The following is a 20249-nucleotide window of genomic DNA, read 5'->3' on the forward strand; positions in this document are numbered from 1 at the left end:
AAACCTCCATGGAGCCCCCAGCTGTACCTCCAGATCAGAGCCTGCGTCTGGGACCCCTGCCCCCAAACTGCCCCTGGACCCAAACCTTCCTGGGACCCCTGCACTTCACACTGCCCCCCCAGAGCGAGAAGGGGCGCGGGGGGGGGCTGTGGGGGGTCCCTGACACTCGGTGCCTGCAGAGCGAGGAGAAGGGGCGCGGGGGGGTCTGTGGGGGGTCCCTGACACTCTGTGCCCGCAGAGCGAGGAGAAGGGGCGCGGGGGGGTCTGTGGGGGGTCCCTGACACTCTGTGCCCGCAGAGCGAGGAGAAGGGGCGCGGGGGGGGTCTGTGGGGGGTCCCTGACACTCGGTGCCTGCAGAGCGAGGAGAAGGGGCGCGGGGGGGTCTGTGGGGGGTCCCTGACACTCGGTGCCCGCAGAGCGAGGAGAAGGGGCGCGGGGGGGTCTGTGGGGGGTCCCTGACACTCTGTGCCCGCAGAGCGAGGAGAAGGGGCGCGGGGGGGTCTGTGGGGGGTCCCTGACACTCGGTGCCCGCAGAGCAAGGAGAAGGGGCGCGGGGGGGTCTGTGGGGGGTCCCTGACACTCTGTGCCCGCAGAGCGAGGAGATGGGGCGCGGGGGGGTCTGTGGGGGGTCCCTGACACTCTGTGCCCGCAGAGCGAGGAGAAGGGGCGCGGGGGGGTCTGTGGGGGGTCCCTGACACTCGGTGCCCGCAGAGCGAGGAGATGGGGCGCGGGGGGGTCTGTGGGGGGGTCCCTGACACTCTGTGCCCGCAGAGCGAGGAGAAGGGGCGCGGGGGGGTCTGTGGGGGGTCCCTGACACTCGGTGCCCGCAGAGCGAGGAGAAGGGGCGTGGGGGGGTCTGTGGGGGGTCCCTGACACTCTGTGCCCGCAGAGCGAGGAGAAGGGGCGAGGGGGGTCTGTGGGGGGTCCCTGACACTCGGTGCCCGCAGAGCAAGGAGAAGGGGCGCGGGGGGGTCTGTGGGGGGTCCCTGACACTCGGTGCCCGCAGAGCGAGGAGAAGGGGCGTGGGGGGGTCTGTGGGGGGTCCCTGACACTCTGTGCCCGCAGAGCGAGGAGAAGGGGCGAGGCGGGGTCTGTGGGGGGTCCCTGACACTCGGTGCCCGCAGAGCGAGGAGAAGGGGCGCGGGGGGGTCTGTGGGGGGTCCCTGACACTCGGTGCCCGCAGAGCGAGGAGAAGGGGCGCGGGGGGGTCTGTGGGGGGTCCCTGACACTCGGTGCCCGCAGAGCGAGGAGAAGGGGCGCGGGGGGGTCTGTGGGGGGTCCCTGACACTCGGTGCCCGCAGAGCGAGGAGAAGGGGCGTGGGGGGGTCTGTGGGGGGTCCCTGACACTCTGTGCCCGCAGAGCGAGGAGAAGGGGCGCGGGGGGGGTCTGTGGGGGGTCCCTGACACTCGGTGCCCGCAGAGCGAGGAGAAGGGGCGCGGGGGGGTCTGTGGGGGGTCCCTGACACTCGGTGCCCGCAGAGCGAGGAGAAGGGGCGCCAGCTGCAGGAATGGCTCGAGGACGCCAAGGCGAAGCTCCAGCAAACGCTGCAAAGGGCCGAGACTCTGCCCGAGATCGAGGCACAACTGGCCCAGCGCGTGGCTGCCCTCAGCAAGGTGGGGGGGACATGCAGGGGAGGGGGCTGTGGCAGCGTGGGCGGCGTGGTGGGGGGGATCGTGGCAGCGTTCAGGGGCCGTGGCGGGGGGGCCGTGGCTGCATGGGTGGCGTGGTAGGGGGGCCGTGGCAGCATAGGCGGCAGGGCAACATGGTGGGGAATGGGCAAGTGCACCAGGGGGGTCATGGCAGCATTAAGGACTGGGGAAGTACGGGGGGAGCCATGGCAGCATTCAGGGGCCGTGGTGGGGGGGCCGTGGCTGCATGGGCGGCATGGTAGGGGGGCCGTGGCTGCATGGGTGGCGTGGTAGGGGGGCCGTGGCTGCATGGGTGGCGTGGTAGGGGGGCCGTGGCTGCATGGGCGGCGTGGTGGGGGGGCCGTGGCTGCATGGGTGGCGTGGTAGGGGGGCCGTGGCTGCATGGGCGGCGTGGTAGGGGGGCCGTGGCTGCATGGGCGGCGTGGTAGGGGGGCCGTGGCTGCATGGGCGGCGTGGTAGGGGGGCCGTGGCTGCATGGGCGGCGTGGTAGGGGGGCCGTGGCTGCATGGGCGGCGTGGTAGGGGGGCCGTGGCTGCATGGGCGGCGTGGTAGGGGGGCCGTGGCTGCATGGGCGGCGTGGTAGGGGGGCCGTGGCTGCATGGGCGGCGTGGTAGGGGGGCCGTGGCTGCATGGGCGGCGTGGTAGGGGGGCCGTGGCTGCATGGGCGGCGTGGTAGGGGGGCCGTGGCTGCATGGGCGGCGTGGTAGGGGGGCCGTGGCTGCATGGGCGGCGTGGTAGGGGGGCCGTGGCTGCATGGGTGGCGTGGTAGGGGGGCCGTGGCTGCATGGGCGGCGTGGTGGGGATTGGGCAGGTGGCACCGGGGGGGGTCGTGGCAGCATTCAGGGCTGTGGCGAGGGAGGGGGCAGGCAGCATGGAGAGTCGGGGGAGGAGCCGTGGCAGGAGGGAGGGGCCCTTGGCGGGGGAGAGGCATGAGCTGACCCCCCCCCCCGCGCAGGCTGAGGAGCGCCACGGGAACTTCGAGGAGCGTCTGCGCCAGCTGGAGGCGCAGCTGGAGGAGAAGAACCAGGAGCTGCAGCGGGTGAGCGGGGGCCCGGGGGGGGCAGGTTGCAGGACTCCTGGGTCCCACGCCCGCCTCTGCTGGGCCCCCTCCCATCCCTGGGAGTTTGGCGGGGGCTGGACTGGGGGAGGGGTGGGGGCTTCCCCTCCCTGAGAGGCTTGGGGGGAGGGGCAGTGAGAGTTGGGGGTTGGCCCCCCAGTAGGGGAGAGACGGACCCTGCGGGGGAGGGGCTGTGTGACAATGGGGGGCAGGGACTGTCCCCAGCTCTGGGCGGGGGCTCTGGGGCCTGTGGGAGGGGCAGCCCCATGACCCCCCCCCGCCCCTCCCAGGCGCGGCAGCGGGAGAAGATGAACGACGAACACAACAAGCGGCTCTCGGAGACGGTCGACAAGCTGCTCTCCGAGTCCAACGAGCGGCTGCAGCTGCACCTCAAGGAGCGGATGGGGGCGCTGGAGGAGAAGGTGGGGCTGCAGGTCGGGGGGCTGGGGGGTGGGGGCTGTGGGGAGGGAGTGGGGGGGCACCAGCAGGGCCGGGAGCCGGGGCTGGGCTGGCTGGGGCTGCGGGTCGGGAGTGGGGGGCACCGGTAGGTCTGGCGGGGGGCAGTGGGTCTGGAGTGGGGGGCACTGGCAGGGCTGGGGGGCAGGCAGGGCTGAGGGGAGCAGGGGCTGCAGGTCAGAAGTGGGGGGCACCGTCAGGTCTGGCGGGGGGCAGTGGGTCGGGAGTGGGGGGCACCGGCAGGGCTGGGGGACGGGGGCTGTGGGGAGGGAGTGGGGGCTGTGGGTCAGGCATGGGGGGCTGCATGGGGGTCTGTAGTTTCACCCCGTCTGCCCCCCTCAGAACACGCTGAGCGAGGAGATCGCTGACATGAAGAAGCTGCAGGATGAGCTGCTGCTGAATAAGGTATAAGGTGGGGGGGGCCCAGACAGGGGTTGGGGGGGTGCTGTCGGGGGCTGGGCACAGCTGGCTCTGCTACGGGGGCTGGGCGATGCTTGTTGTTCGGGGAGAGCAGGGACCCAGGCTGGGGATCTCGGCGGGGGGGGGGTCAACGGTTCTTCACTGACACCCCCCCACCTTCTTTCCCCCCTAGGAGCAGCTGCTGGCCGAGATGGACCGGATGCAGATGGAAATCGACCAGCTCCGGGGCCGACCTGTCTCCTCCTACTCCAGGCAAGGGGCTGACAGTCTGGGGGTGTCCCTGCCCCCCCAACAGCAGTAAGAGAGTGGCTGGGGGGGTATTGTGGTGGGGGGCGTGTGCTCCCAGCCGGGCCCCACGTGGGCGGGATGCAGCAGCCACATGCGGCTGGAGGGGGAGGGGCTTTTCCCACTGCCCCCCACAACCACAACCCCCCTTTGGCTGGGAACAGGAGTAGCGCAGGGCAGGTCTGTGACCAGGTCTTCCCCAGCCCCACGCCGGCCCCCGGAGCCTCACGGTGCAACACAACCCTCCCTGTAAGACACAGAAGTTACTTTCACCCCTGCCCCCATCCCTGTGGGGAGATGTTGGGGGGGGGTTAAAAGGAGGGGCCGATGGGGTCGTTTCTCGGAGGGCGGGGGGTTGGTTTCCTGGGGACGGGAGGGCATGGTGAACAAAAGTGGATGATTTCACACAAAAATCCCCCAACCCAGGTTTATTTTAAAAAACCGCTGCCGGCTAGAACCATGGAAAAGAATTAAAACCCAAGTGCAGGAAATTCCGCTAGGGAGAGGTTAAAATTCCCCTGGGCCCTGTTGATCCAGCTGGGTCCCTGCAGCACCCTGCTCAGGCGAGGGTAGGAAACCGAGCAAGACGCTGGTTTTCCTCTTCTGGTCGCTCCTGAAAACCCGGCACGGGACGCGGAATCGCTCGCTTCCAACATGGGACCGGCCCGGGGCTCGTTAACACCCATTCAGTCACCACCGCTGGCTAACGACTCAGTGTTCCTTTCAGCTAGTTTCCCAGCAAACTTTGGGGAAACCCAGGGATTCTTCCCGGGCCGGGCGCGGGAAGGAGGCGGTTTTGCTGTTGCTAAATTTGGGAAAACTCGAGAGCTGGTCTGGGGCACTTTTAATGCATTTTCATTTCACATCTCGCTTGACACAACGCACAAGTTTCCAAAACAAGTCAAGAAGGAAGCAGCAGCCGCGTGCGGCGTTTGCAAAGGGCGGGCGAGGCGAACTAATTGCGAATCTGGACCAGTTCGGGGGAATGGCGTGACCCAGTGTTTCTCAACCCTTTTTTTTTATAAAGCACCTCTTTTAAAAAAAAATGTGAATTACCCCCAGGACCTACAGTTTTCAGACACACCATTTTTTCTACCATCGCAACACCTTTCTTTGAACAACTGAACCGCAGCCGGGCGGATGATCACATTTTTGGGTGTAAAAAGGACAAAAATCATCAAGCGCTGAAAAACTGAAAACAAACAGTCGGTTTTCTCCAAATGTCAGTTGTGTTCCGCCCCCCAGACGTCTCTCGCGTACCCCTGAGGGATCTCGGACCGCTGGCTTAACACACCTGGCTAGATACAGCTGAGGCCTCCTGGTTTGGTTTAAAAGTTTCTGGGGATTTATTTGTGTGTGTCGCATAAACGGGGGGCGGGGGGAAGGGTCCAAATCAAGAAGTCCCGTGCCCAGGGGCAGGCGGCAGGGTGCCTGTGGGAGAGAAGAGAGCCATAAAAAAGTGGCTAACGCCTCGCACATCGGTCTGGCTGTAGCGTGTCTGCCGGTTACCCGTAGGCTGGCGTTATTGTACACGGAACGGCAGCCACCAGGTGGAACCGGCTTTTCCTGACAGACAGGCCCCCAAGCCTCCTTGCCTAGAATATTAGCGCTGGGGAAACCCAGGGATTTTTCTGTGGCCCTCGAAGAGGAAGCGTCTTGGTTGAGAGGGGGGGCTGGTTGAACGTGGGGGCGCCAAGGCGAGACTTTTCAGGAGAGGTGGGCGGGCGACGCGTGGCCTGCCCTGGAAGGTCTTTCCCGGCGTGGGGGGTGGGACACGGCTGCTGTCCGCTTCCGTCTGCTGCTCCTGATCCGCCCCAGTGTGCCACCGAAAAGTCTTCCCACAGCCATGAAAATTGGCATCGATCCAAATGGGAGGGGGGGGGGGGGGGGGGCGAGAGAAAAGTCTCAACTCCCCCCCAATTGTGCGCCACTGTGAAAAGCTGCAGAGAAAAAGTGGGGAGGGTGGAGCCTAAAAAATTGCCCCTGATCTTACCCCCTTGCAGCAACCCCTCCCCCCCATGTGGGTGGATGAAGCCCTGGCTGGGCGGCTTACATGGTATGTGGGGAAACTGAGGCAGGCACGAGTGTCACGAGCGCGGTGCCATTCCCGCAGGTCCCTGCCGGGCAGCGCCCTGGAGCTACGCTACTCCCAGGCCCCCGCCTTGACAGTGGACCCCTACGTCCCCCGGAGGCACAAGAAGGGGCGCTGGTCCGTGAAGGATGAGGCCACTAAGGTGATGGGGGGGGGTGGGACAGATTGGTGGTGGCTGGGGGGGGCAGGCTATAGGGGTGGGGTTGGTGGGGGGTAAGTGCCTGGCAGTGACTAACTGTGTCTTTTATCTCCTCCCCGGCCTGGATTTTCCCCCCTGGTGAGTACTCAGCCACCTCCTGCAATTGGGGGGGGGGGGGGCTGGAATGCAGGAATGGGGGGGCTGGAAGGGGCAGGAATTGGGGGGTGGAGCAGTAGGAAGGCTGGGGACAGGAATGGGGGAGCCTGGCTGGAGGGATGCTGGGGGGTAGGAATGAGGAGGCTGGAAGGGGCAGGAACTGAGGGGTGGAGCTGTAGGGTGCCTGGGGTACATGAATGGGAGAGCCTGGCTTGAGGGATGCTGGGGGGCAGGAATTGTGGGGGGCACTGTGCTGCAGAGGAAAGGGGGGGTTTGGGTCTCCCTCATGTCTCCCCCTCCCCCCGCAGGGCCCCAGGAGTGGGAGCGGGCGCAGCAGGCGGGGGGCCTGGACGGGTCGGACGAGGAGGAGCGCGACCCCCTCTTCGGCTCGGCCGACCTGCTCTCGCCCAGCGGCCAGACGGATGTGCACACGCTGGCTATCATGCTGCAGGAGCAGCTGGAAGCCATCAACAAGGAGATCAAGTGAGCCCCCCCCCGGGGACCTCGAGGCCCCCCCTCCACGCTCCTAGCTGCTGGGGTGCACCTCCTGCCCTGGAACCCCTCTGAGTACCCCTGGAATCCTCACCTCACCCCTGGGGAGCACTGTTTCCACGGTTCTTTGCCACCCACGTGTGGAATAAATTTTGTTCCATGCGCCGAGGTCTATGCAGAGGTGCACCACCAGGAGCAACACAAACCGAGCGGTGGGCCCTCTGCTCGCCAGCTGGGAGGCCACCCGAGTTATGGGGAACACTGGTGGGGATCCCTCAGCTCCCTCTCCCTGCCCCACAACTCCCCCTTCAGCTGAGGCATCCCCACGGCTGTGCCCCCAGGCTCATCCAGGAGGAGAAGGAGTGCACGGAGCTGCGGGCCGAGGAGATCGAGAGCCGGGTGAGCGGCTCCGCGCTGGACGGGTCGCTGGGCCGGTACCGGGCCAGTGCCTCCATCCCCCCGTCTGTCACCAGCTCCACCCTGGCCAGCCCCTCGCCCCCCAGCAGCGGGCACTCGACGCCCCGCCTGGTGCCCCACAGCCCCGCCCGCGAGGGCGACCGCATGGTGAGTGTGGGCCCCGAGCGCGCCCAGTCCTTCCTCTGGGGAGCGTGCCCCCCCCATGCCCGTCCGTCCCTCCCCCTGCGCCACCGGCTCCCCCCTCAGTCTGTGTCCATCTGCCCCCCTCGGTTGGCTACAGGCTCCCCCCTCAGTGGGTTGTCCGTCCATCCATTTCCCCCTCTTCCAGCACCACCGGCTCCCCCCTCAGTGTCTCCATCCGCGCCCCCCCAGTGGCTACAGGCTCCCCTCTCAGTGGGGTCCCCGGCACCGTGTCCCCCACCCATGTGCTGTGAACTCCACCTCCCCCCATGATGTCCCCACCACGGACAAGGTCCCAGTGCTGCGAGCTTCCTTAAGGCGGTGCCCTGTGCTCTCCCGCCCCCCCCAGAACCATGTGCCCAAGGAGGAGGGGCGTGGGGCAGAGGACAAGGCCCTGGTGCCCTGTGAGACGCCGCCCCCCGCCACCCCCCGCACTGCCCGGCTGGAGCGGGTGAGCCAAGCCCTGGCGCTGCAGGCTGGAGCCCTGGAGGACGCCCGGGACCTGAGGGCTGGGTGAGCTGGGAGCAGGGGAAGGTGCTCGGGGGCAGCGACCTGTGGGGAGGGATTGGGGGGCAGCAGGCTGGGGGCAGGCCTGGGGGGTGGAGCTGGAGGAAGAGGAGGGGGAGTCGGGGCAGCGGGTGGGGGCGGCAGGCCTGGGGGCGGGGCTGGAGGAAGAGGAGGGGGAGTCGGGGCAGCGGGTGGGGGCGGCAGGCTGGAGGGCGGGGCTGGAGGAAGAGGAGGGGCGGGGGTGAGGGTGGCAGGCTGGGGGGCGGGGCTGGAGGAAGAGGAGGGGCGGGGGTGGGGGCGGCAGGCTGGGGGGCGGGGCTGGAGGAAGAGGAGGGGGAGTCGGGGCAGCGGGTGGGGGCGGCAGGCCTGGGGGCGGGGCTGGAGGAAGAGGAGGGGGAGTCGGGGCAGCGGGTGGGGGCGGCAGGCTGGGGGGCGGGGCTGGAGGAAGAGGAGGGGCGGGGGTGAGGGTGGCAGGCTGGGGGCGGGGCTGGAGGAAGAGGAGGGGCGGGGGTGGGGGCGGCAGGCTGGGGGGCGGGGCTGGAGGAAGAGGAGGGGGAGTCGGGGCAGCGGGTGGGGGCGGCAGGCCTGGGGGCGGGGCTGGAGGAAGAGGAGGGGGAGTCGGGGCAGCGGGTGGGGGCGGCAGGCTGGGGGGCGGGGCTGGAGGAAGAGGAGGGGCGGGGGTGAGGGTGGCAGGCTGGGGGGCGGGGCTGGAGGAAGAGGAGGGGCGGGGGTGGGCGCAGCAGGCTGGGGGGCGGGGCTGGAGGAAGAGGAGGGGGAGTCGGGGCAGCGGGTGGGGGCGGCAGGCCTGGGGGCGGGGCTGGAGGAAGAGGAGGGGGAGTCGGGGCAGCGGGTGGGGGCGGCAGGCTGGGGGGCGGGGCTGGAGGAAGAGGAGGGGCGGGGGTGAGGGCGGCAGGCTGGGGGCGGGGCTGGAGGAAGAGGAGGGGGAGGGGGTGGGGGCGGCAGGCTGGGGGCGGGGCTGGAGGAAGAGGAGGGGGAGTCGGGGCAGCGGGTGGGGGCGGCAGGCCTGGGGGCGGGGCTGGAGGAAGAGGAGGGGGAGTCGGGGCAGCGGGTGGGGGCGGCAGGCTGGGGGGCGGGGCTGGAGGAAGAGTCGGGGCAGCGGGTGGGGGCGGCAGGCTGGGGGGCGGGGCTGGAGGAAGAGGAGGGGGAGTCGGGGCAGCGGGTGGGGGCGGCAGGCTGGGGGGCGGGGCTGGAGGAAGAGGAGGGGGAGTCGGGGCAGCGGGTGGGGGCGGCAGGCTGGGGGGCGGGGCTGGAGGAAGAGGAGGGGCGGGGGTGAGGGCGGCAGGCTGGGGGCGGGGCTGGAGGAAGAGGGGGGCGGGGGTGAGGGCGGCAGGCTGGGGGCGGGGCTGGAGGAAGAGGAGGGGCGGGGGTGAGGGCGGCAGGCTGGGGGCGGGGCTGGAGGAAGAGGGGGGGCGGGGGTGAGGGCGGCAGGCTGGGGGCGGGGCTGGAGGAAGAGGAGGGGCGGGGGTGAGGGTGGCAGGCTGGGGGCGGGGCTGGAGGAAGAGGGGGGGCGGGGGGAGGGTGGCAGGGGGGGGCGGGGCTGGAGGGGGGGGGCGGGGGTGGGGGCAGGCTGGGGGCGGGGCTGGAGGAAGAGGGGGGGCGGGGGTGAGGGTGGCAGGCTGGGGGCGGGGCTGGAGGAGAGGGGGGGCGGGGGTGAGGGCGGCAGGCTGGGGGCGGGGCTGGAGGAAGAGGGGGGGCGGGGGTGAGGGGCAGGGGGGGCGGGGCTGGAGGGAGGGGGGGCGGGGGTGAGGGTGGCAGGCTGGGGGCGGGGCTGGAGGAAGAGGGGGGGCGGGGGTGAGGGCGGCAGGCTGGGGGCCGGGGGGCAGGGTGGTGAATCTGGGGGTGCCATCCAGCCCGTGTGCCCCCTGCAGGCTGGGTCCCGAGGGCACGAGCAGCCAGGACTCGCTGCACAAAGCCACGAAGAAGAAAAGCATCAAGTCGTCCATCGGGCGCCTCTTCGGGAAGAAGGAGAAGGGGCGGCTGGGCCCCCCGGGCCGCGACTCGGCCTCTCTGCGTAGGTGCCCCCCTCATGGGACCCAGGCGGCCGGGCGCGGTGGAATGTTTGGCCGTGTGGGGGGGCGCTCACCTGTTCTCTCCCCCCCCAGCCGGGACCCCCTCGGACGAGATGTCTCCCGCGGACCCCCTGGGTCTCTCCAAGCTGGCTGGGCCGGTGGACAAGGACCGACGGAACAAGAAGAAGTGAGTGGGGGGTGGGGGGCTGGGGTAGGAGACTGGGGGAGGGGGCATGGGGCAGGGTTTCTGGGAGGGAGTCCCCTCACTGTCTCACCTCCCCCATCTCTGCCCCCCCAGGCACGAGCTGCTGGAGGAGGCCTGCCGCCAGGGCCTGCCCTTCGCCGCCTGGGACGGACCCACCGTGGTGTCCTGGCTGGAGGTGATGGCGTTGCGGGGGGGGGGGGAAGAGGGGGTGGGCCTGAGGCATGCAACCCAGGAGTCCAGTGGGGGGGGGGGTTGGGCCCATGCTTCTCCCCCCCCTCGCTCTGTAGCACAGGGGGTGTGTCTGGGGCCCAGGACGGGGGTGGAACTGGGCTGGGTGGGGGCTGGGACAGAACCCAGGGGGGCGGGGGCAGAGGGGTTGGATCCCAGGCGCCCGGGGCAGCCCCGCCCCTAACGCCCCTGCCCCGGCAGCTGTGGGTGGGGATGCCGGCCTGGTACGTGGCCGCCTGCCGTGCCAATGTGAAGAGCGGGGCCATCATGGCCAACCTGTCGGACACGGAGATCCAGCGGGAAATCGGCATCAGCAACCCCCTGCACCGCCTCAAGCTGCGCCTGGCCATCCAGGAGATGGTGTCGCTCACCAGCCCCTCGGCCCCCGCCAGCTCCCGCACGGTAGGGCCCCCCCACGGCGCCCCACTCCCCCCGGTGTCCTCCCCGGCGGCGCCCCACTCCCCCCGGTGTCCTCCCCGGCGGCGCCCCACTCCCCCGGGCATCCTCCCCCCCCCCCCCACAGCACCCCACTCTCCTGGGCGTCCCCCCCACGGCACCCCAACCCTCAGCTCCCTCCTCTCTCTGCTCCCTTACGGTAGGGCTCCCCATGATGCCCCAATCCCCTGGGCATCCCCCCCACAGCGCCCTGGCTCCCACCTGTCTCCCCTCCCATATGGTTAAGTCCTGCGGCACCCTACCCCCCCCTTGGATCTTCCCATTGTCCCCCCCCCAGCTCCTGCATGGTGCAGGCCTATAGGTGCCCCCACACCCCTGCCCCCCAACAATGCTTGCACCCAGGGCTCTTTCCCTGCTCCCCACAGCATGGGAGAAACTGGGACTGGTCCCCTCCTAAAGCAACTTACGGGTGAAATCTCTGTGTCCCCCCCCATATGTCCTGCACCCTTGTGGACCGCCCCCCCAGTCCACCAGCAATGTGTGGATGACGCACGAGGAGATGGAGTCGCTCACGGTCACGACCAAGCTGGTGAGTGGGGGCAGTGTGAGGCGTGGGGGAGGGGGGCTCGTGGAGCTGGGCGGGGCGCAGCTGGGGCACTAACAGCTCTCTCCGCCTTCCTTCCTGCTGCGCCCACCCAGGAGAGCAAGGAGATCAGCTGGGAGCAGGTAGGGTGGGTGGGAGTATGGACCAGGTGGGTGTGGCCTGTGGCGGGTGGGCGTGGCCTGTGGCGGGTCACCCCTGGGTTCCCTGTAGCCAGCTGTCATTCCAGGGGCTGGTTCTGATGTGACCATTTCGGGGGCTGTCGTGTGATCGCGCGCCCCGTCACCCTGACCCATTCTTTTATATACGCCTCGCACGTGTCTTGGCTCTCGTGCGACGTCACCCCTCTCACACGTGTGTGCAGGGGGCAGCCAGCTGTTGCATTTTGCACCCCTCGTGGTCGGGGAGCGGGTGAGCTGTGGCCGCCGCGTCGGGCGTTGTGGTGAGGGCGCAAAGCTTCACAGCCAGGTGGCACCAACACCCCAGACTTGGTGGTTTTTCTGGCAGCTGACAAATTCCCAGCCCAGCCCAGACTGGGGGCGGGGCCTAGACTGGTTGTGGGCGTGGCTTGCTGGGTGAGGGTGTGGCTACATGCTCTCACACACATTTTATGCCATTCATGTTTCTAGCGCTGGCCCCGTCATGCAGCCAATCACAGCTGTCTGGGCGCGGGCCCTCCCACTGTTCCTGTGTCATGGGGGGGAGAGAGAGGAGAGGTGGACTGTTCCACTGTCCTGGGGAGGGTGGGGAGAGAAGGCAGGAATGATGCACTGTCCCTGAGGGGAGGGGAAAGAAGGGCTGGACCATTCCATTGTGCCTGGAGTTTTTTTGGGGGGGGGATGGACTGTTCCACTGTGTTTGGGGGGGGGGTGTCTGCAGTACTCTATTGACCTGCAATGTGGATTGTAGTCCATGGGCTTTGCAGTGCATTGTGGGTATTGGGCTATTCTGGCAGCAGACTGGGGTCAGAGGTCAGGGATGTTTAGCGATTTGGAGGGAGCAGAAGGTCCCAGGTCAGGGAGGCCGTAGCCGGGAGAGGTCAGGGGTCAAAAGGGGAAGAGGCCAGGAGGCCATGGGGGATGCAGGGTGAGAATTTGGGGGTTGGGGCCAAGTTCACGGTTCAGGGGTGGGAGGTCAAGGGTCATAGGGCAGGGCGAAGTGTGGGTGTAGGGTAGGGAGGCTGGATGGGCAGGGCAGGTGTCAAAGGGCGGCGGGGTTGGCGGTCAGGGAGGTTGCAGGGTGGATCTGGGAGGGATGGAGGCAGGGAGGTCGTGGTCCGCAGCTGGGGGTCTGGGGGCGGAGGCCGTGCCAGGGCGCTCACGTGCCCCCCCCCCCTCCCCCCAGATCCTGGCCTACGGCGACATGAACCACGAGTGGGTGGGGAACGGTTGGCTGCCCAGCCTGGGGCTGCCCCAGTACCGCAGCTACTTCATGGAGTCGCTGGTGGACGCCCGCATGCTCGACCACCTCAACAAGAAGGAGCTGCGGGGTCAGCTCAAGATGGTCGACAGCTTCCACCGGTGAGAGATGGGGGGGCTGCTACCCCCCGGCCCTCCCACACCCGGCTCCCCCCAGTGAGGGACGGGCTCCCCTGAATGCCGGCCCCCTCTCTCTGATCCTGTCTTCTGATCCTCCCCCCCATCCCCGGCCAGGCACGCCCCCCCCCCACATCCACTTGCTCAGGTGGCCCCCCCACACTTCCGAATCTGAGGGACCCCTCTGACTTGAGCCCCCACTGCTTTACTGAGCAATGGGGTGGGGACTTCTAGGAGAGGGCTGGGGGAGGGGCTCTGGTGCATACCTTGGCCCCATGCAATGGCAGGGAAGGGGGGGTCCCCACATCGAACATTGAAGGGCCCGTTGCTGCCCCTTCCCCCAGGGTGAGTCTCCACTACGGGATCATGTGCCTGAAACGCCTGAACTACGACCGCAAGGAGCTGGAGCTGCGACGGGAGGAAAGTCAGAACCAGGTCAAAGGTACCGAGCCCGGCCCCCCATCGCACCCCCCACCGCACAGCAGGGGCTGCGGGTTGGGAGGGAGGGGACCCGGCAGGGCTGGCCTGGCAGGGGCTGTGGGGCAGGAGTGAGGGGCACTGGCAGGGCTGGAGGGGCAGGGTTGGGCTGGCAGGGGCTGTGGGGTGGGAGGGAGGGGCACTGGCAAGGCTGGGCTGGCAGGGGTTTGGGTCAGGAGTGAGGGGCACCGGCAGGGCTGGCGGGGAGGTCAGGAGTGAGGGGCCCCATGTGACCCTGTCCCCCCCACCCTCTCCCGCCCCCCAGATGTGATGGTCTGGTCCAACGAGCGGGTGATGTGCTGGGTGCAGCTGATCGGGCTGAAGGAATTCGCCAACAACCTGGTGGAGAGCGGGGTGCACGGGGCGCTGCTGGCCCTGGACGACACCTTCGACTGCAGCGACCTGGCCCTGCTGCTGCAGATCCCCACGCAGAACACCCAGGTCAGCGCAGGCGGGGGCAGGGAGTGGGGGAGGGGAAGGACCGGGGGGGGGGGGGGCTCTGGGAGAGAGGCTGGGGGTGCCAGTGTGGAAGGGAAGAGCTGGGTTCAATCGGGACCCAGTGGGTACTGGGGAGACTCCTGTCCCCCCCGCCCACATGCTGGTTCTCTCTGGCCTCCAGGCGCGGCAACTCCTGGAGAAGGAATTTGCGAATCTTATTGCCATGGGAACGGACCGGCGGCTGGATGAGGTAAGACCCGCCCCCCGAATGTGCCCCCCAACCCTTGGGCATTGTCTCCTGGGTCCCCTCCCAGCCTGTCCAGGTGCAACCCAGCTCCCCCCCCCCGACATCCGACCCCACAGAACAGCCCCCACATAATCCATGACACCCCCCCAGCCCATATAGAGGGGTGGGGTACGCCCAGGCTCCCCCAGCTCTGTGACCTCTGACCCCCGGCCCCCAGGACAGCACCAAGACCTTCAGCCGCTCCCCATCATGGCGGAAGATGTTCCGGGAGAAGGACCTGCGGGGGGTGAGCCCCGACTCGGCTGAGATGCTGCCCCCCAACTTTCGCTCCGGTGCCATCGCCCCTCCCACCGTGCAGCTCCGCAAGGTGCAGCCTGAAGGTATGGCTGCGGCACTGCCCCAGGGGAGCTCGCAGCATCCAGGGGCAAGCTTGTCAGGGTTGGGCGGAAGGGCTGTATACTGACCGAGGGCACTGCTGTGGGGAAGCTCACAGCACATGGGGTGGAGGGGGGGCGGGGCGTGTCCTGGCTGAGGACACTGTCGTGAGGAAGCTTGCAGCACTGGCTTAGTTCTGCCCTAGGATTTCTGATTTAGCTCTGGGGTGGGGATGTGTGACCTCTGACCCCTTATTTCCCCCCTCCCCAGGAAACTCCCTGCCCAGCCAGCGGGGCGATGGGGTCTCTGTGCGAACCTATTCCTGCTAGCCCCGGTGAGTGCGGGGGAGGGGGAGCTGTTCTGTCCCATTTGGGCCTGCCCTTTTTTGGGGTGCGGGGGGGGGGGCTGCTGGAAGTCTGGGGGCGGAGGGAGCTGCCCTGTCCTGAGGGGGGTGGGGCTGGGAGCCTCGGGGGGGATCCAGTCTCATTCTCTGCTTCTCTGCCAGGTGCCAGAGGCCGAAGGAGGACACTGCTGCTGCTGACGGGGGAGCCTGCCCCCCCCCCCAACAAGGGAAGGGACTTGCATCTGTCCCCTCCCCCCAAAAACTACTCCTGCCCCGGCCTGCAGGGGGCGTTGCTGCTGCTGTGGGGGGGGGTGACACCCCCACCCCGTGGACACTGAGGAGGGGCCAGGGGACAGAGCCCTCCCCCGAGAAGGGGGATCCGGGGCATGACCCCCACCAGTGTGTTTGGAGTTTCTTTGTTGTTGTTCTGTCATGGGGTGGGGGGCTCCAAGAATGTGAATGGGGTTAAAGGCTCCCCCCAGCCTTGTTTCCCTCCCCCTTTTTATCTCTTCACCCCCCCCCGAATTTGTAGCCCCCCCCCGCAAGCCTGGTGTCTCTGCCCTGGCATCCTGTACCTCCCCCCTCGCCCTCAAAGGGTTAACTGTCTGCTGCTAAAAGAGGGGGCCATTTGACCCCCCACACACACCCCCATGGCCCCATGGGCTGCCTCCTGGCCACCCCCCCCTTTCCCCAGGGTGGAGGTTGGGGTAGCATCACCCCATGTGGGACAGTAGCCTGAGACAAAGGCTGTTCTGTGGGGGGGATTCCCTTGCATTTCTCCCCCCCCCCAGCCACGGAGGGAATGGGGCTGGAGGGGGGGGACACTGCAGGTGCTAGCCAGGGGAGGGCAGGCCGGGGGGGTTCCTGGTGCTGAGTGGCTCTGGGCTAGCCCAGAGGAGGTCCTGGCCCCGGGGCTCTGGACTAGCCCCAGGATGGGGGGGGCTGCCGGCCCGGGAGGCGCTGGCCCGGGTGCTGTACCATACGAGTTGTATTTTCTGTGCATACGTGTGGTGTGGCTGCTGGTGGAAATGACTTTTGCTGCCGTCTAACGAGCGTTCGTTTAAGGCCCCCCCCCCACCAGGTTAATTTAAGTTTATTTTTGGGGCCCTGTTTTTATTTCGGGGGGGGGCAAGGGGGATTTTGCATGAGGGGGAAAAATGGAGGAAAAACTTTACAAAAAAATGTAAAAAAAAAAAAAAAAAAAAAAGCTGCCTGGGATGGGTCGTGAGCGCCAGCCCCTCCCACTTCCCCAGGGGGCTGGGGGAGGGAGGGGGGAGGCTGGAAACGTTTAAAAAAAAAAGAAAAAAGAAAAATGTTTATGAAAAAATACGTCTTTGTCTGTCCGGGGCTGGAGGCTGACCGAGGGCGGGGGGAAGAGGGGAGAAAGCAGCTGCATTCTCACTCCCCCGTCCTAACCCCTGTCCCGCCTCAGCCCCAGCTCCGTGCCCCACCCCAGAGGCAGCTGGTGCTGAGGGGGGAGCCCACGCCTGACATAACCCCCCCCCCCCCATGCCCACAATGCTCAGCTACCCGGGCGTGCCTTGACTTCCCCCCAATAAACTCAGGAGGGAAGGGGGCAAATTTTATTCCCAGGAAACATAAAACATACAACTGGGGGCAGGGGACGGCTGGGGGGGGGGTCTCCCAACCCCTGGGGCAAGCTGAACAGCGGAGCTAAACGGGAAAGACTCCACACCGGGCCTAGCGTGGCTGGGGGGACGACTGCATTGTCAGTGGCTCCTCCCCCCCCCCCCCCACATTGATTTGTGAGAAGAGCTACCCCGCCATCCCCGCTGGGCACCAGGGAGCCCAGTAGCCTGGTGAGAGGGGCCGGATTCCCTGCTGCTTGGCATCTTTTAACCCATGAGAGGCAGAGGTCAGCCAGGGTCTCCCCGAGTTCTTCCTGGGAGCCGGTCACTGCTCCTCGTGATCAAAGATCGATGAGACTGACCTGGGGATGGGGGGAGAGGAAAGGGTTAAACTGGTGACCCCCCCCCCCCACACACACACACATAGCCCCTCCCTTGGGACTGGGATCCCTGCCCCCCTAAAAGGATTAAACTGGTGCTTCCTCACCAAAAGGGGGGGGTCAAGCCCTGCTCCCCCCCAGGCCTTTTCCCAAATCAAACTGGCATGAGGGGGTGTCACTTACTGGACCAAGGCCCCCGAGAGCTGATCCATGATGCTCCCTGCAAAACAGAAGCGGGGGGGGGGGGTCAGGCAGGCACCCCGACACCCTCAGCAGGGCCCTGTCCCGCCAGGCTGGGTTTGGGGGGGCACTTACCTGGCTGGCAGGCTGTCTCACAGAGGATGGGGCACATGTAGCAGAACTGGCAATACTGGGGGGGAGGGGAGAGGGAAGAGAAGTTAATTTACCATCCGGGCACTGCTGTGGGGAAGCTCGCAGCACTGGGATCTCCACCTGGGGCACTGCTGGGAGGAAGCTCATGGCGCAGGAGGCACTGCCACAGGGAAGCTCGCAGGCCGGGGATCTGCTGCTGCAGGGAGGATCCCCATGGCAGGGGCACTGCTGTGGGGAAGCTCGCAGCGCCAGGGCACTGCTGCAGGAAGATTGCAGAGCCAGGATCCCCAGCCAGGGACACTGCCACAGGAAGCTCACAGCACACAGGGCACTGCCACGGGGAAACTCAGTGTTGGGGGCACTACTGTGGGGAGCTCACAGCACCAGGATCCCCAGCCAGGGGCAATGCAGCAGGGAAGCTTGCAACACCTGGAGCCTTAGTCAGGGGCACTGTGGGGGGGAAGCTCACAGCACTGAGATCCCTGGCCAGGGGCACTGTGGCGGGGAAGCTAACAGCACTGAGATCCCTGGCCAGGGGCACTGTGGGGGGGAAGCTCACAGCACTGGGATCCCTGGCCAGGGGCACTGTGGCGGGGAAGCTAACAGCACTGAGATCCCTGGCCAGGGGCACTGTGGGGGGGAAGCTCACAGCACTGAGATCCCTGGCCAGGGGCACTGTGGGGGGGAAGCTCACAGCTCTGAGATCCCTAGTCAGGGGCACTATGGCGGGGAAGCTCACAGCTCTGAGATCCCTAGTCAGGGGCACTGTGGGGGGGAAGCTCACAGCTCTGAGATCCCTAGTCAGGGGCACTGTGGAGGGGAAGCTCACAGCTCTGAGATCCCTAGCCAGGGGCACTGTGGGGGGGAAGCTCACCGCACTGAGATCCCTGGCCAGGGGCACTGTGGCGGGGAAGCTCACAGCACTGGGATCCCTAGCCAGGGGCACTGTGGAGGGGAAGCTCACAGCACTGGGATCCCTAGCCAGGGGCACTATGGCGGGGAAGCTCACAGCACTGAGATCCCTAGCCAGGGGCACTATGGCGGGGAAGCTCACAGCACTGAGATACCTAGCCAGGGGCACTATGGTGGGGAAGCTCACAGCACTGGCATCCCCAGCCAGGGGCACTGTGGGGGGGAAGCTCACAGCACTGAGATCCCCGGCCAGGGGCACTGTGGGGGGGAAGCTCACAGCACTGAGATCCCTGGTCAGGGGCACTGTGGGGGGGAAGCTCACAGCACTGAGATCCCTGGCCAGGGGCACTGTGAGGGGGAAGCTCACAGCACTGAGATCCCTAGCCAGGGGCACTGTGGCGGGGAAGCTCACAGCACTGAGATCCCCAGCCAGGGGCACTGTGGCGGGGAAGCTCACAGCACTGAGATCCCCAGCCAGGGGCACTGTGGGGGGGAAGCTCACAGCACTGAGATCCCTAGCCAGGGGCACTGTGGGGGGGAAGCTCACAGCACTGGCATCCCCAGCCAGGGGCACTGTGGCAGGGAAGCTCATGGGACCAGGGCACTGCCGGGGAAGCTCGCAGCCCCTACCTGGCAGGCGCGGCAGTGCTGGCTCCTGTCACTGTCCTGGCAGGGGCACTTCTCACACTCCCCGCAGTGCTGCAATGAACCGTAGGGGGCGTTAGTAGGGCAGGAACCACAGACCAGCCTCCCCCCTCCCCAAGCCATGAAGCGACCCCGGTGTCCCGGTTCCCAGGGCCTCCTGCCACGCAGACCCGAGGGGGGTTGGGGTTACCTTGCAGAAGGCGCAGTATTGGCACACGGAGCCCGGCTGGTAGCCGTCCTCTGCGTCTTCCTCCTCTTCCTCCTCCTCCCCTTCTGCAAGGACAGACAGTGCTGCCACCCAGACGCCTGTGGCCCAGCCCAGTCGGGGGTGGGGGGGTGGGCTGGGAGCCAGGACTCCTGGATTCTCTCTCTGCCCCCCGCCACCTTTCTCCCCACAGCACAGCAGCTCAGAAAAGGGCCCCACACTCTGCTCCTGGCCGGCCATGGGGCTGGCACACACGGCCCAGCCTGACCTCCGTCTGACCCTCACTCCGGGCAAAGCCCCCCAGGCAGGCCAATGGGTGATGAACTGCCTGGGCCCCCCAAGTGCCCCCTTCTCCTGCCAGGGCCTCCTGGATAATCCCCACCACCCCACCCCCTGCCGGGCCCCAGTTCATGGCTGGTCCCCCCCCTCCCATTCTCACCTTCGTCTTCCTCCCTCGCGTGTCGCTGCTTGGCCATCTGGCCTTCCTCCACATGCCTCTCCCTGGCCCGGCCCTCTTTCTCCTCCCTGCCGGGCTTCCTCAGGCCCTTCTCCTCGGACTCCTCTTCCCCCTCCTCGGACTCGTCTGACTCGTCACTCTGCCCAGGATGGCCCTCCGCAGCTTCCTCCTCCTCCTCGGGCTGGGGTTGCCTGTGGCCGTGAGCTTTATGGGACCCAAGGGCATCTTCCTCCTCATCGCCATGGCGATGGTGCCCGTGGGCATCTTCCCCATTGTCATGGTGCCATTGGGGCTCTTCCTCCTCGTCGTCATGGCGATGGTGCCCATGGGCATCTTCCTCCTCAGGGTGCTTCTCATTGCCATGGTGATCGTGGTCTGCAGGGTGATGTGGCTGCCCCGGTTCTACGTCACCATGGCGATGGTGGTGGCCAGGCCTAGGGGCCTCGTGAGGATATGGCTGCCCCTCGGCCTGCTGGGGGAGCGCTGTGTCGCCGTGGCGATGATGGTGCTGCTCAGCCTCGCCAGGGTGGTCCCCAGGGTGATGTGGCGGCTCCACATCGCCGTGGTGAGGGTCGCCGTGGTGATGCAGCTGCCCCTGCTGGGAAGGTTCCACGTCGCCCTGGTGATGGTCGCCGTGAGCCCCAGGGGGATGCAGGGCACAGAGCAGGCCCAGCAGCAGCCAGGCTGTGGGGGGGGCCATAGGGCGCAGGACTGAGCGGAGCAGTGGTGGAGCCGCGGCTGCCCTGGGCTCCTCTGAGCGACAGACCCAGCTGCCCAGCTTCCCCAGCCAATGGCGGCCTGGCCCAGCCCCGTGGGGCCCTCGCTGCCCTTATACGAAATGCTCCCCCCCAAATGCCAGGGCAGGCTATAAATGGCAGCTGGCTCACCCAGCTTGGGGTATGGGTCCTGCAGTGGGGGCAGGGCTGGGAGCCAGGACACCTGGGTTCTGCTGCAGACTCATGGCGGGGGGGGAGGGGAGGTGTCTAGTGGTTAGAGCGGGGG

General features: G+C 67.5%; 2 protein-coding genes across 5 annotated transcripts in view; one reads left to right on the top strand and one right to left on the bottom strand.

The window, feature by feature from the left end:
- The window catches only part of PPFIA3 (PPFI scaffold protein A3), a 28273-nt gene extending 12232 nt beyond the window's left edge, over positions 1 to 16041 (top strand). Inside the window, exons 9-30 of one of the 4 annotated variants that reach the window (XM_075915845.2) lie at positions 1480 to 1614; positions 2606 to 2689; positions 2998 to 3129; positions 3506 to 3568; positions 3756 to 3880; positions 5982 to 6102; positions 6572 to 6738; positions 7089 to 7311; positions 7694 to 7857; positions 9741 to 9883; positions 9975 to 10068; positions 10180 to 10261; positions 10516 to 10716; positions 11237 to 11299; positions 11410 to 11436; positions 12656 to 12831; positions 13191 to 13288; positions 13589 to 13764; positions 13943 to 14011; positions 14226 to 14388; positions 14654 to 14717; positions 14889 to 16041. In XM_075915845.2, coding sequence (XP_075771960.1) covers positions 1480 to 1614; positions 2606 to 2689; positions 2998 to 3129; positions 3506 to 3568; positions 3756 to 3880; positions 5982 to 6102; positions 6572 to 6738; positions 7089 to 7311; positions 7694 to 7857; positions 9741 to 9883; positions 9975 to 10068; positions 10180 to 10261; positions 10516 to 10716; positions 11237 to 11299; positions 11410 to 11436; positions 12656 to 12831; positions 13191 to 13288; positions 13589 to 13764; positions 13943 to 14011; positions 14226 to 14388; positions 14654 to 14712 — 2565 coding nt within the window. In that variant the 3' untranslated portion in view covers positions 14713 to 14717; positions 14889 to 16041. The remainder of the gene's footprint in view (positions 1 to 1479; positions 1615 to 2605; positions 2690 to 2997; positions 3130 to 3505; positions 3569 to 3755; positions 3881 to 5981; positions 6103 to 6571; positions 6739 to 7088; positions 7312 to 7693; positions 7858 to 9740; positions 9884 to 9974; positions 10069 to 10179; positions 10262 to 10515; positions 10717 to 11236; positions 11300 to 11409; positions 11437 to 12655; positions 12832 to 13190; positions 13289 to 13588; positions 13765 to 13942; positions 14012 to 14225; positions 14389 to 14653; positions 14718 to 14888) is intronic. The other 3 variants (XM_075915847.2, XM_075915846.2, XM_089770119.1) reach the window with 3 other exon arrangements.
- A 230-nt stretch (positions 16042 to 16271) lies between these two features.
- On the bottom strand, positions 16272 to 20047 carry HRC (histidine rich calcium binding protein). Its single transcript, XM_075915848.2, has 6 exons — positions 19230 to 20047; positions 18776 to 18858; positions 18571 to 18639; positions 17011 to 17065; positions 16879 to 16915; positions 16272 to 16677 (listed from the first exon to the last, which is right to left on the bottom strand). Exons 1-6 carry the CDS (start codon positions 19945 to 19947, stop codon positions 16641 to 16643), a joined length of 999 nt encoding a protein of 332 aa, XP_075771963.2. The 5' UTR covers positions 19948 to 20047; the 3' UTR covers positions 16272 to 16640.
- Positions 20048 to 20249: the final 202 nt, after the last annotated feature.

This window comes from Pelodiscus sinensis, chromosome 18 (genome assembly GCF_052426305.1).
Source record: "Pelodiscus sinensis isolate ZL-2025 chromosome 18, ASM5242630v1, whole genome shotgun sequence".
Lineage (NCBI taxonomy): Eukaryota > Metazoa > Chordata > Testudines > Trionychidae > Pelodiscus > Pelodiscus sinensis.

Bases quoted from the DNA above. Each gene is read 5' to 3' on its own strand.
- HRC (XM_075915848.2), bottom strand. From the start codon at position 19,947: ATGGCCCCCCCCACAGCCTGGCTGCTGCTGGGCCTGCTCTGTGCCCTG. The intron at 18,640-18,775 runs GTAACCCCAACC...GGTTCATTGCAG, and splicing joins AATACTGCGCCTTCTGCAAG to CACTGCGGGGAGTGTGAGAA. The intron at 16,678-16,878 runs GTAAGTGACACC...CCCCATCCCCAG, and splicing joins CTCTCGGGGGCCTTGGTCCA to GTCAGTCTCATCGATCTTTG.